General features: G+C 39.4%; 1 protein-coding gene across 1 annotated transcript in view; it reads left to right on the top strand.

Annotated features, from left to right (window-relative positions):
• The window catches only part of LOC135706560 (lachesin-like), a 269,244-nt gene that overhangs the window by 223,789 nt on the left and 32,999 nt on the right, over positions 1-12,456 (top strand). The window contains exons 4-7 of the mRNA XM_065228210.1: positions 5,367-5,525; positions 5,602-5,730; positions 5,830-5,980; positions 6,165-6,307. Of these exons, the coding sequence (XP_065084282.1) occupies positions 5,367-5,525; positions 5,602-5,730; positions 5,830-5,980; positions 6,165-6,307 (582 nt within the window). The remainder of the gene's footprint in view (positions 1-5,366; positions 5,526-5,601; positions 5,731-5,829; positions 5,981-6,164; positions 6,308-12,456) is intronic.

Genomic DNA, 12,456 nt, shown 5'->3' with positions numbered 1-12,456 from the left:
TCTGAGATTTTTCCAAATTTGTGATCAAAATTTTACCACCTTCTTTAAGCGCTGGAATTGGCTTTTGAGGTTTTTTCAAAATTTTTGTGAGTTTCCAAAAGGGTTTGGAACTCGGGTCTAATTTAGAAACATTATTTTCAAAAGTTTTGTTCCTCAGGGCAGATAATCGTTTTTTAATTTGTTTTTGTAAATCCCGCCAGATAACTTTCATGGCAGGATCGCGTGTTCTTTGATATTGTCTCCTACGGACATTTTTAAGACAGATCAAGAGCTGAAGATCGTCGTCTATTATAATTGAATCGAATTTAACCTCGCATTTTGGTACTGAGGCAGCTCTTGCTTCAACTATAGAAGTAGTCAGAGATTCAAGAGCATAATTAATTTCATCTTTGGTTTGCAAAGGAATGTTTGGATCGAAGTTATATTCCATAAATGTTCGATATTGCTCCCAATCAGCTCTATGGTAATTGAAAGTAGAGCTGTTGGGATTAGATATTATTTCTTGGGATATTTCAAAAGTTACTGGAAGGTGATCAGAACCGAAGTCAACATGGGTAACCAATTGGCTACAAAGTTGAGATGAATTAGTTAAGACCAAATCAATGGTGGATGCATTTCTTGCAGAAGAAAAGCATGTTGGACTGTTTGAATATTGAATAGTGTAATAACCTGCAGAACAATCATAAAACAGAATATCACCATTGGAATTGTTTTGAGCATTATTCCATGAGCGGTGTTTTGCATTAAAATCACTAATAATGAAGAATTTAGACCTATGACGGGTAAGTTTCTGGAGGTAACCCTCTGAGAAAATTCTTTTGCTGGCCTACGCATTGGAATGGCAAATAGGCAGCTATAAACGTAAGTTGTCCAAATTTTGTTTCAACAGAAACTCCCAAAGTTTCAAAAACTTTGGTTTCAAATGAAGAAAAATTTTTATGTTTGATTCGTCTATGAATGGCAACGCCACCACAGGGTCCATCAAGACGATCATTTCTATAAATTAAATAATTTGAGTCCTTCTTAACCTTATGGTCAGGTTTGAGGAACGTTTCAGTTATAACGGCAATATACACGTTATGAACTCTCAAAAAGTTAAATAGCTCGTCTTCATTATCTTTAAGAGATCGAGCATTCCAATTTAGAATATTTAATGCTTTAAAATCCATTACTGAATTTTAAAGTCATGACAATATTATTTGCAAATTTTACTCCAGTTTGAATAGCATCAAACATGGAGTTAGAAGTCAAAATTGTCAAAATTTCCGTTAGAACGATGGTTAGTATTTTGATTTTTACCCGATGCAGCATAGGTAGCTCCATTAACTCGCTGAACATTGTTAGCAGCGAGGGAAGTAGGTACAGATGAAACATTTGTAGCAGGGGTGATATTTGTACCTACGGGTACGAATGTAGAATTTGTTCCTCGCTGACCGTTGTTAACAGCAGAGGAATTTGTACCTGGTCGGAAACGTGGAGCGTTTCCTACCTGACGGTTAGAACGAGATTGTTGGATCGCTTTGCGAGTCTTACATTCCCAAAAATTGGATTTGTGGTTTTCACCACATTTTGAACATTTAAATTTCTTAGGATCTTCCTTCACAGGACAGTCGTTCTTTGCGTGAGAGGAATCACCACAATTCATGCATTTAGCTGGCATGTAGCAATTTTTAGTTCCGTGACCCCATCCCTGGCACTTACGGCACTGAGTGAGGTTTTGGAAATTTCCTCCAGTCTTCCTGAAGTGTTCCAACTTCACTCGGACATGGAGCATAAGGCTAGCTTTTTCTAAGGCCTTAAGGTTGTTTAGTTCACTAGACTTGAAGTGAACTAAATAAAAATCATTAGAAATCCCGTTGCGCGAATCGCCAGAACGGGATTTCATTTTCATTTTGATTACTTGAAGTGGCACAACTCCAATTAATTTTGCCAGTTCATTTTTGATCTGATCCAGGGATTCACCACTGGGCAGTCCTTTCATGACAACCTTGAACACACGTTCAGTTTTGGTGTCGTAAGTAAAAAATTTGTGCTGCTTCTCAGTAAGATACTTGGGAATACATTTAAATCCGTCCAAGATTTCAGACAATACACGGCATTCACCCTGGCGTCCAATTTGTAGTGAAAACTTAACTTTCACGAAATTCAAAAGTTCCATGCGAAGAGCATGAAAATCGGAAGTGGTTATCACAATAGGGGGAATCTTTTCCTTCTTGGCATTAAGCCGGGAAAGTTTACTAGAATTTTTCTTGTATGATGGATCATTCTCATCATCCGTGAGCAAATCAAATTGATTACTCAAATTAATTTCATCAGAAGGGGGGTCAAGAGTTTGCCCCTTTCTTAAGCGTTTAGGCGCCATGGCGGCAGTAAATTTTTATCCAAATCGACTTCCAAGCAGATTACTATAAGAATCTGAAGGATCTTATCGAATTTTCCTTATCGATATCCAAGAAGGATTACCTCGGGTAGGGTCCAAACAAGGATCGAAGAGGAATAAGAGTTGAACAAGGTAGAAATTTTTTTTTTACAGGTTGAGCACTGAAAAGTGCTGTTTAAATTTGTTGTAGCTTTAGGTAGTAGTAACACTTCCTTAAGCAAAAAGCAAATAGATCCGCACGGCAAGAGAGCACGATGCGGACTGATTTTAATCTTTCGATATTATTAAACTGAGTTGAATGTCAAATTTAATAAATTTCAAGCAAAATGGGAATAGTTTCATTTATCAGTGTTTGACTACGGCAAAAATAATTACTTACTCGTGAGTTTAATTTACTCAAATTTGAGAATATCTCATATACTCACTAGTAGCTTATTGAACGATAGTCATGAGAAAGTCGAATCTTTCGTTCCGTTTTTGACAACAGCAAAAGGTGAGAGTGGGATGCAAAACTCAAAATTACCCAAATTTAAGTAAAAAGAACTTTGCCACACAACGTAAACAACGGGATTGTCCTTCACCACTGCAATGGTATTTCTATATGGGAAACCAACTTTTTGTTTCATCATGTGTGGATGACAAGCAGCAGACAAGAATGCTATATGAAAAGAGCGAATTTATGATTTCGTGGTGAAATGAAATAAATCCAAACCGAACGTTCAGCTGTTGAGATTTCGATAAAATTTTACAGGTTTCTGTAAAAATTTCTAAGTGTGTAAGCATTTGCAGCATGTATCAACATGTTTTTTGTAACTATCAGGACATATTTTGGAGCAGGAGGCAGTAAGCATTCATCGCAATTTATTGACAAAATTGTGCATCGAATTTTATTTAAAACTCTGGCTTGAGGTATATGACAAAAACTTAGGTGGCATTGAGAATTACATCCCCAAAAAAATACAAAATTGATTTTTTTTTGCGGTGAGTAGCTGGGTGAAGACAAAAATTTTGTAAATCCATTTAAAATTGAAGAAATCAATAAAATTATATTATACTATGTTCGATTATATATACATATGTACAACGGCTTTACTTCCCGTGATCAGAGATTTTATGCCTCAGAAAATGCCGACTGGGATTGAACTCAGGCCTTTTGGAATAAGACGGCTACGCAGATTACGCAATTGCGGATTCCATGAAGGTTGTTGGAATTGCAAACAAGATTTTCGTGTCTTCACCGGAACAGTATCTTGTAGGGGGAGAGGTAACTCATCGATTCTTCCGGTTCGCCTCCTAGCATCGTGCTATAAGATACCAGGCGATAACCAGGGTAGTTGATCGATAGCTCGATGACGTCATTTCGTTGACGTATGCAATGGGAAATTCTCATAGCAGGCGTTGACGATGGGACGTTGTCGAGTTGTTGAATAGCAACTATCGTGGTAACTCACCGATTACCTGTCGATCTGCCAAATTTGGAAAGACGTCTGCATTGAATTGTCTCATATAATAATATTCCGCCCACTATATCACAAGAAATTGCGAGTAGCTGAGTGGAATGGAGATAAGGTAAGCATTGAGTACAGGACCAAGTCTCCCCTGGGTGGTGCCAGAAGATGAGCGCAATAGAATCATGAAGTTGCCATAAGGCACGGAATGAGACTATTGCATGGACTTTTGTGGGCATTGGCCAGATTTGGATTTTTCAGTTGTAATCCTGGATAGTACCCTGTCATTGAACGTCGCGTGAAAGTGGAACTTAATGAAGGCCTAAGTACTTTTTCGTAGTTTTTAGTTTTCGGATTTGAAAGATCGTCGGTTACAGTGGCCTGCTTACTGAGCAGAAAAACGCTGTCCCAGGTCCTTACATATCAAAGAGATTTATGGTAAAATCACTTGTGTATCGTGTATTTTGCGAAACTCGTTGTTGTCGTTGGTTCCGGGTTTGAATGGATACACAAATTTGAGCAACTGTATTATGTGATATGAGGGGCTCGGTGGCCTTAGAGCAACCGTTTTTGCTTACTGAGCAGAACATCATGAGTCTAATCTCAGGCCCATCCACATTCAAGATTCGTCAATCGTTTTATTTGTTAATATGACTACATGGTAATAACAGCAACTCGGTGATTAAAAAGGTGCTCGTCTGCCTAGTGGCAAACGTTTTTGCTTACTGAGCAGAAGACCGTGGGTTTAGTCGCAAGCTCCTTCGCGTTATATGATCGTTAGGACATCAATTCAGCTTATCGTTTACCAAAACGAACCCTGCTGCAAACCCAACCCTCTTATATAACATCCCAGTGATTCCTCGTGGAAGTGCAGAGGTGTTCTCGGCTTCCATCAAAGCGAGTGTCATGTCAACACAATCCTTCCCATTCCTTTCTTGACCTGTGTAATTACAGCTGATCTGGCAGTAACAGAGTAGCAATCGTGGGCGGTCAATCAAGCTCAAGCTCAAGCTCAAGCTCTTCACCGGAACAGTATCTTGGATTACTTTATAGATGTTGTCGTAGAATGCGGAGACGGCGGCATCAATGGTGGACATTTTTGCCAAATAAAAAATCCGCTTTAAATTACTCTACTATAACAATCTAAGTGTGTAATGCATAAACGATGCAGATTTATTGATAAAGGACTTGTCCGTACCTAGAAAAATCTGGATTAGTCCGCCCATCATAGTTGCAAGCTAAATAGTGCAATTCCATGTTGTCACTTGATAATTCATATACATATGTAAACACAAAAACAAGTCGAAGGTATAATGCCGATAATCAATCATGAAGATCACTCTTACAATTATCAAAACACACGCCATGAAGTAAACGAGGATATACCACCATAGACATAGATCAAAATACTGACCGCAGTCCCCGACAAGGAAACAAGCCGTTTTTTTAAACATTATATATCTACACTCGGTACCGGCTGACTGTTGAAACAAAATTTGATTTATTTAGTTCTACAAGTAACTATATTTTACTTCCAGTGCCTCCCAATATCGACGATTCGTTTTCCTCGAGTGACGTTATCATCCGGGAAGGTGCAAACATAACTCTCAAGTGCAAAGCAACCGGAAGTCCTATCCCTTCGATCAAGTGGAGGCGAGAAGATATTTTGAATATCACCATCTCCAAAAATCTCACCGGTAATATATTAATTTGCGCCAAAACTGTTGGTTTACATTTCATTTGTTTTTAATTGTTTTTTTTTTTTTGCTGCAGTGAAAGCTTGGGAAGGCGACACACTAACCATGGAGCGGGTAACTCGTCACGACATGGGAGGCTACTATTGCCTCGCGTCCAATGGCGTTCCACCGAGCGTGTCCAAAAGGATCAAAGTCAGTGTCGATTGTGAGTATTGGCTCATTGATACTTTATGTTGTACGTATTCGCCACAGCAGTCAATAACTCGATAATCGTTTTTTTTTATTCTACTGTACATTACAATAGTTCCGCCGATACTGTGGACGTCACATCAACTCGTTGGCATCCCCTTGGGCTATAACGTTACGCTGGAGTGCAGTACGGAAGCACACCCTACCTCACTCAACTACTGGACTCTGGAGAAGGATCAAATGATACATGATTCCACGAAATACAAGTGAGTTAATTTCAGTTATTGCATTGTCGACGACCAAGCAGTGCATCATTTTCCAATCTGGATATTTAATTCCAACTTCAAATACATACCGTCCAGTAGTTAAAATGCAAATATTATTTGATTGTTTTAACTCAGCTGTAGTTCTGAAAACATACTCTACTCACCAATTCTCCCTTCCCATCAGGACTGAATCTATTCCTGGAACACCTTCGTACAAAGCGGTGATGCGGTTGCACATCAGTGATGTACAGCAAGCTGACTACGGTATCTACAAGTGCATAGCCAAGAATCCACGTGGCGAAGCCGATGGAACAATCAGATTATACTGTAAGTACCTATATGGAAACCAGGATAAACATTATTGGGAATGCATTTGATTGGTCTCCTTCCTACTCCAGAAGATGCTGTGACCGTGCTTGAAGCACACACAACACCATGTCAACATGCAACAAGTGTTGCCCGTTTCGATTTGTGCAAATCGATGGTGAATAAACAAAGCTTCTCTCCCAGCAATTGCTTTGGTCGAGTAGACGATTATATGTTATTCGTGGGATGCCAATAGAGGCACTTGTAGTGTCAAAGCTATGGGATGCGATACGATTTGACAATATTTGTTGTATGGGGTGGACAAACAAGACATCGGTAGTGTTGTTTGATCCACTGATAGAGCTATTTTGCTGCTCTTCTAATGTGACTCGGTCGATTAAAGCCTGCAACTTCAGCCATTATTTGATTTTTTGGATCCAGCGTCTTCACGCATTTCTGCCGTATCAACTTCGCATTGGAGATGATTTCCAACATACCCGCAGACCATTACTTCATGTTTTCGGATAGTCTTAGATCGATTGAGGCTATTCGGTCGATGAAACCTTATTTCATTTCAAAGGTAAGGGAGCCGATGAGTGTACTGGTCGAAAGATCATATATGATTGCGCTTGTATGGGTTCCCTATACATTGCTCAATCCCAGGCAATGAGAAGGCGGACTTTCTCGCAAAGGTGGGCGCACAGGAAGGCGAATTGTATATCAGGCAAATCTAACAAGATGATTTTTACCATTTAGTGCGTCAGAGTACCCTTTCGAGTTGGAAAACCTATTGGGACACAGGAAATCTTGGACGGTGATTACATTCAATTATTCCTAATGTTTCTTTGAGAGCGTGGTTTAAAGGCTTAGACTTAAGTCGTGACTTCATTCACGTGATGAGTAGACTTATGTTCAACCACTACTCGCTAAATGCGCATCTTCATAGAATAAACCTCGTGGACAGCAACATCTGTCGGTGTGGAAACGGTTACGATGACATCGATCGCGCAGTTTGGAAATGTACGGATAATGACGGCTCCAGAGAGCGACTTTTGAATACCCTCGAGGCCCAAGGAAGACAACCCTATGTTTCTATTAGAGGCATGTTGGGAACCCATGATCTCTGCTATATGCAGTCGCTGTGTTTCATGTGTTTTTGCAAATTCAAGTACACTGGATCCTCCATTTACGAAACAACCGGGTTCGTAAATCGAATTAGTGCGTTATTAGGAATGTACTTCGTAAAAATAAAATAATAATATTATCAAATACCCCCACAATATTAGTATTTTGGAATGAGAGTGACATGTAGAACCCACAAATTCATGTTTGGAGCCATTTTGAAATCCAAGATGTCGGCTTCCGGTTTCAGAAAAAGTGGGAAATACTGCCATATACTTTCGATGTAAGTCAGAAGAAATTTCTTGGAAATATTTGAATTTGTCTCTTAATGGTACCGACAAAACTTCCAGAGGAAGAATAAAGAAGATCTTGTGGAGGAAGTTTGAAGGAAGTTCTAAGAAATGTCGGAACATGGAGTTCTTCCAACATAAATATTGAGAAACTTCTGGCAAACACTTTTAGAAACTTTCGGAAAAATCCATGGAAAGTTTGGAAATTGGAAGCCAATCCCGTAGTAGCCATTTCCAGGGAAATTTGGGAGAAACTCGGAAAAACCTTCCAATAAGTTGGAAAAATTCCACGCTCTTCGGAATATCCCATAATTCCTCGGAACTCCTTGAAAGTTTTTGCAATTTTCCTAAAGCTAATGGGGCTGTTTTGAAGTTCTCTGATCATCCTTGAAGTACTTGAGACTTCCCTGATTATTATGAAACTACCGGAAAATCTCTTATCTTCTTTAAAAGTCCCTGGATCTTCTGTACCGCTTTTTTAAATTAATGAACACAAGCATAAAAGTTCTCTGAACCCCCACATTTTTTATTTTTTTTAAGTTCTAGAAACTGCCGATAAAAAAACACAGAACTTCCCTTAAAATGTTCTCACAATTTTCTAATGTTTATATAACATCCCTTACGTTTCCAAATTTTTTTGGACCTCTTGGAACTTTACTGCAGTTTTCGGAAATTCCCTGAGTTTATCGGATTTCATTTAACTCAATTCTCCTGAAACAAATGGAATTATCCTGAAAACCATTGAATTTCTTTGAAGTTCTTTGGACTTGTGAAGTTTCCAAAATATTTCAGTTTCCTTAAGTTCATTGGAGCTGGGCTTCCCGAGTTTCCCGGGTTCTCGAATTTAAACAGAAAATAATGAAACTGTCTTTAATTTATCGGAACATATTCAAAGTCCGAACTATTCTGAAGTTTCAGAACTTCTGAAAAGTTCCTGAAGTTTTCCTGCAGCTAATGGAATCGCAATAAACCTCTGGAAGCGTTCCTGAAGTTCCGGGGAAGTTGAAAAAACTGACGAAAGAAGACGGAAGAACCTTTCGAGCGTAGCCAGAAGAAGCTTCCAAGGGAAGTTGAAATAGCTTTCCGAAAGGAATCGGAAAATAATTTACAAGGTAAGGTGGACGGAAATTCCTATGGAAAGTTGGAATAAACTTCGAAGGGAAGATTAAAGAAATTTCCGGAAGTTCAAAAATTAACGTTTTAATGGACTTATTTTTCCACTGAATAAAAGTATTTCCCGATTTCCAGAAATCACCTGGATGAGCCATCAGCTGTTTTTCGACTGCTTGGTAACTCAAAAACGGCGAGAAAATGGACGCATTAGTCGAAAGAGTATCACGAATTAGACATTATTGATGATGACATTTTTTTAGAGCAGGCTCAAAAATTTTAATTTTCAAAGAGATAAAAGTCTCTCACAATAGTTTCCTCTGACAATTCAGTGCGGGCAGGCAGTAATCCTTTTGGTTATTAATAAAAAATCGGTATAAATCGGTATTAAAACTCAAAATTCGGTATTATGATAAACCTTATCTGTATATCGGTATCAAGTTTGAAAATCGGTATAAATACCGATAAATCGGTATATCTGGCAACGCTGTTCAATATGTATATTTTCGGAATCGAGATGACGTCTAGATACCGAAAATCGATGTCCGACGCCATTTTGTAATCCTAATGTGCTCTCAAATTCTAAAAAAAAACTGTCATATACCGTATAATATATTTACGACACCATTTTGTAATCCAAAAAAAAAAACTTTAAAATTTTGATATTTTCGGAACAAGTACTACGCGTACATCCCGAAAATAGAGCTGATGCCATTTTTGAATCCAAGATGGTGGCCATTGGCTTCAGAAAAACTATCAAATACCCTATTATATGGATATTTTCGGAACGGGGACGAAATGCAGATGCCAAAAATCGATATCCGACGCCATTTTGAAATCCAAGGGGCGGCCAGTGACTTCAAAAGAACTGTCAAAAAACCCTATAATATGGATATTTTCGGAACTGGTTCGACGTGTACATCCCGAAAATTGATTTCTGACGCCATTTTGGAATTCAAGATGGTGGCCGTTGGTTTTTACGATATGGATATTTTAGGTACAGGACGCGTGTAGGCCGAAAATCGATGTCCGATACAATTTTTGAAATCCAAGGTGGCGGCTCTCAGATTCGGAAAAAAAACTGCCAAATATCCTACAATATGGGTATTTTCGGAAGAAGTGCTACAATTTATTTTTTTTTTAATTAATTACTTTATTTGTACAGGCTCAATCGAATAAACTTTACAGAGCCGAGTTATCATTTTTGTTATACATTATTGATTTCTTATATTTAAAGTTAAAGGAGCTGGACCGGATACTCGCGGTTGTCTCGAGGTTAGTGGGGATTTACAATTTTTTTTGATGGGAAAAGGGAGAGGGAGGTTTGAAATGTGGTTTACGATACAAATATTTAATTAATCGTAAAACATGAACTAATTTCTATTCATCTTGAAAACAAACATAAAAAAAAACCCACACGTACAAAATACAAACTAAATATAAGGTTAATAAAACTTACAATCTAATGTTAATATTCTTAAAGTAAACATATATGAGTTTCATAAACTCCAGATCGCGTCTAGCCAAAATATCCCGAACTGGAACATTAGGTTGTCTACCTCGAGCCCGAAGGGAATCGTACAGTTCAGATCTGACTCCGCGATGCTCAGCACAAGACCAAATAATGTGATCTGCGTCCTGGTAACCTTGTCCACATTCACAGAGATTGCTGTCCTTCAGCCCAACACGGAACAAGTGAGCGTTTAACGAATAGTGATTGGACATGAGGCGAGACATCATACGAATGAAGTCTCGACCCACATCCAACCCCTTGAACCAAGAACTCTTCGACACCTTAGGGATGATCGAATATAGCCATCGTCCCAAACTCCCTTCACTCCACTTATTCTGCCAGCTGACGAGTGACTGTTGATGATAAATGAAGAAAAATTCATCGTAGGCGATTTGTCGATCGTAAATATCGCCTTCCATAGCGCCCACCTTAGCATGTGAGTCAGCCATCTCATTGCCCGGAATCGAGCAATGAGATGGGACCCATGCAAAGGTGATGACAAAAGATCTTAAAGATAAAGCACTTAAAAGCTCTCGTATTTTCATGAGAAAATACGAGGAGTGCTTTACCGGCCTCATAGAGCGAATAGCCTCGACAGAACTGAGACTATCCGTAAAAATAAAATAATGTTCTGGTGCAAGTGAGGCGATCGTTTCTAGCGTATAATGTATTGCCGCCAGCTCAGCAACATATACAGAACAAGGAGCTTGAAGCATTCGAGAGGCGCTAAGAAATTCGTTAAAAATACCAAAACCAGCGGACGACTCTATTAGTGATCCATCTGTGAAGAACGATCTTGCGGAATCAACTTGGCCAAACTTTGCAGCGTAAATTGACGGAACAATCATGGAACGATGATGTTCTGGGATCCCACGAATCTCCCGCGTCATAGATAAATCAAAACTAACTGAATTGCCGAAGTCGGAGAAGCATACACGATGAGGATTATGCTGTGAAGGGCTGACATCCTGTGTTATGTACACGTAGTACAATGACATAAAACGAGTTTGAGGGTTCAGCTCAAGAAGCTTCTCAAAGTTTTCGATTACCAGTGGGTTCATAACTTCGCAACGGGTGAGGAGCCTGAGGGACAATTCTGAGAACCGATCCGATAGTGGCAACATGCCCGCCAACACTTCTAGACTCATCGTATGAGTCGAGTGCATGCATCCTAACGCGATACGAAGACAACGATACTGGATACGTTCCAGTTAATGATGTGAGTTTTAGCCGCCGACTGGAAGCAAAAACTACCGTACTCTAAAACCGATAAAATCGTTGTCCGGTACAACGTTAGAAGATCTTGCGGATGGGCTCCCCACCACGTTCCGGTAATTGTTCGGAGAAAATTGATCCTTTGTTGGCATTTTCGTCTCAGATACTCAATGTGGGATCTCCAGGTGCATTTTGAATCGAACCAGACCCCAATATATTTGAAGGACATAGAATGAGTGATCGGTTTACCCAAAAGTTGAAGCTTTGGTTGTGCTGGGCTATGCTTCCTAGAAAAAACGACCAACTCAGTTTTCTCCGTGGAGAATTCGATACCTAGCTGAATAGCCCAAGTAGACAAATTGTCTAAGGTATCCTGTAAGGGTCCTTGCAGGTCGACCCCTTTGGGCCCTGTCATAGACACTACGCCGTCATCTGCAAGTTGTCTCAACGTGCAGTTGTCACTTAGACAATTGTCAATTTCTCTGACGTAGAAATTATACAAAAGGGGGCTTAAACATGAGCCCTGGGGGAGACCCATGTAACTAAATCGAGAAGCTGTAGAGTTTCCATGAGAAAAGCTCATATGTTTCTCTGACAGCAAATTGTACAAAAAGTTATTTATTAATGGAGAAAGGCCACAAGCGTGGAGTTTGTCTGAAAGGACTTCAACGGATACTGAATCAAAAGCCCCCTTGATATCCAAGAATACAGAAGCCATTTGCTCTTTTTTAGCAAAAGCCAACTGAATTTCAGTGGAAAGCAACGCGAGACAGTCGTTCGTTCCCTTGCCCCTACGGAATCCAAATTGAGTATCTGAGAGTAGGTGGTTCGTCTCAACCCATTTGTCGAGGCAAAAAAGGATCATTTTCTCCAACAATTTTCGAATGCACGATAACATCGCGATAGGACGATACGAGTTA

Source organism: Ochlerotatus camptorhynchus, unplaced genomic scaffold (assembly GCF_037179485.1).
Source record: "Ochlerotatus camptorhynchus isolate MF236.1 unplaced genomic scaffold, CSIRO-AGI_Acam_v1.1 ptg000284l, whole genome shotgun sequence".
Classification (NCBI taxonomy): domain Eukaryota; kingdom Metazoa; phylum Arthropoda; class Insecta; order Diptera; family Culicidae; genus Ochlerotatus; species Ochlerotatus camptorhynchus.
This window is presented reverse-complemented; position numbering and strand designations above follow the sequence as displayed.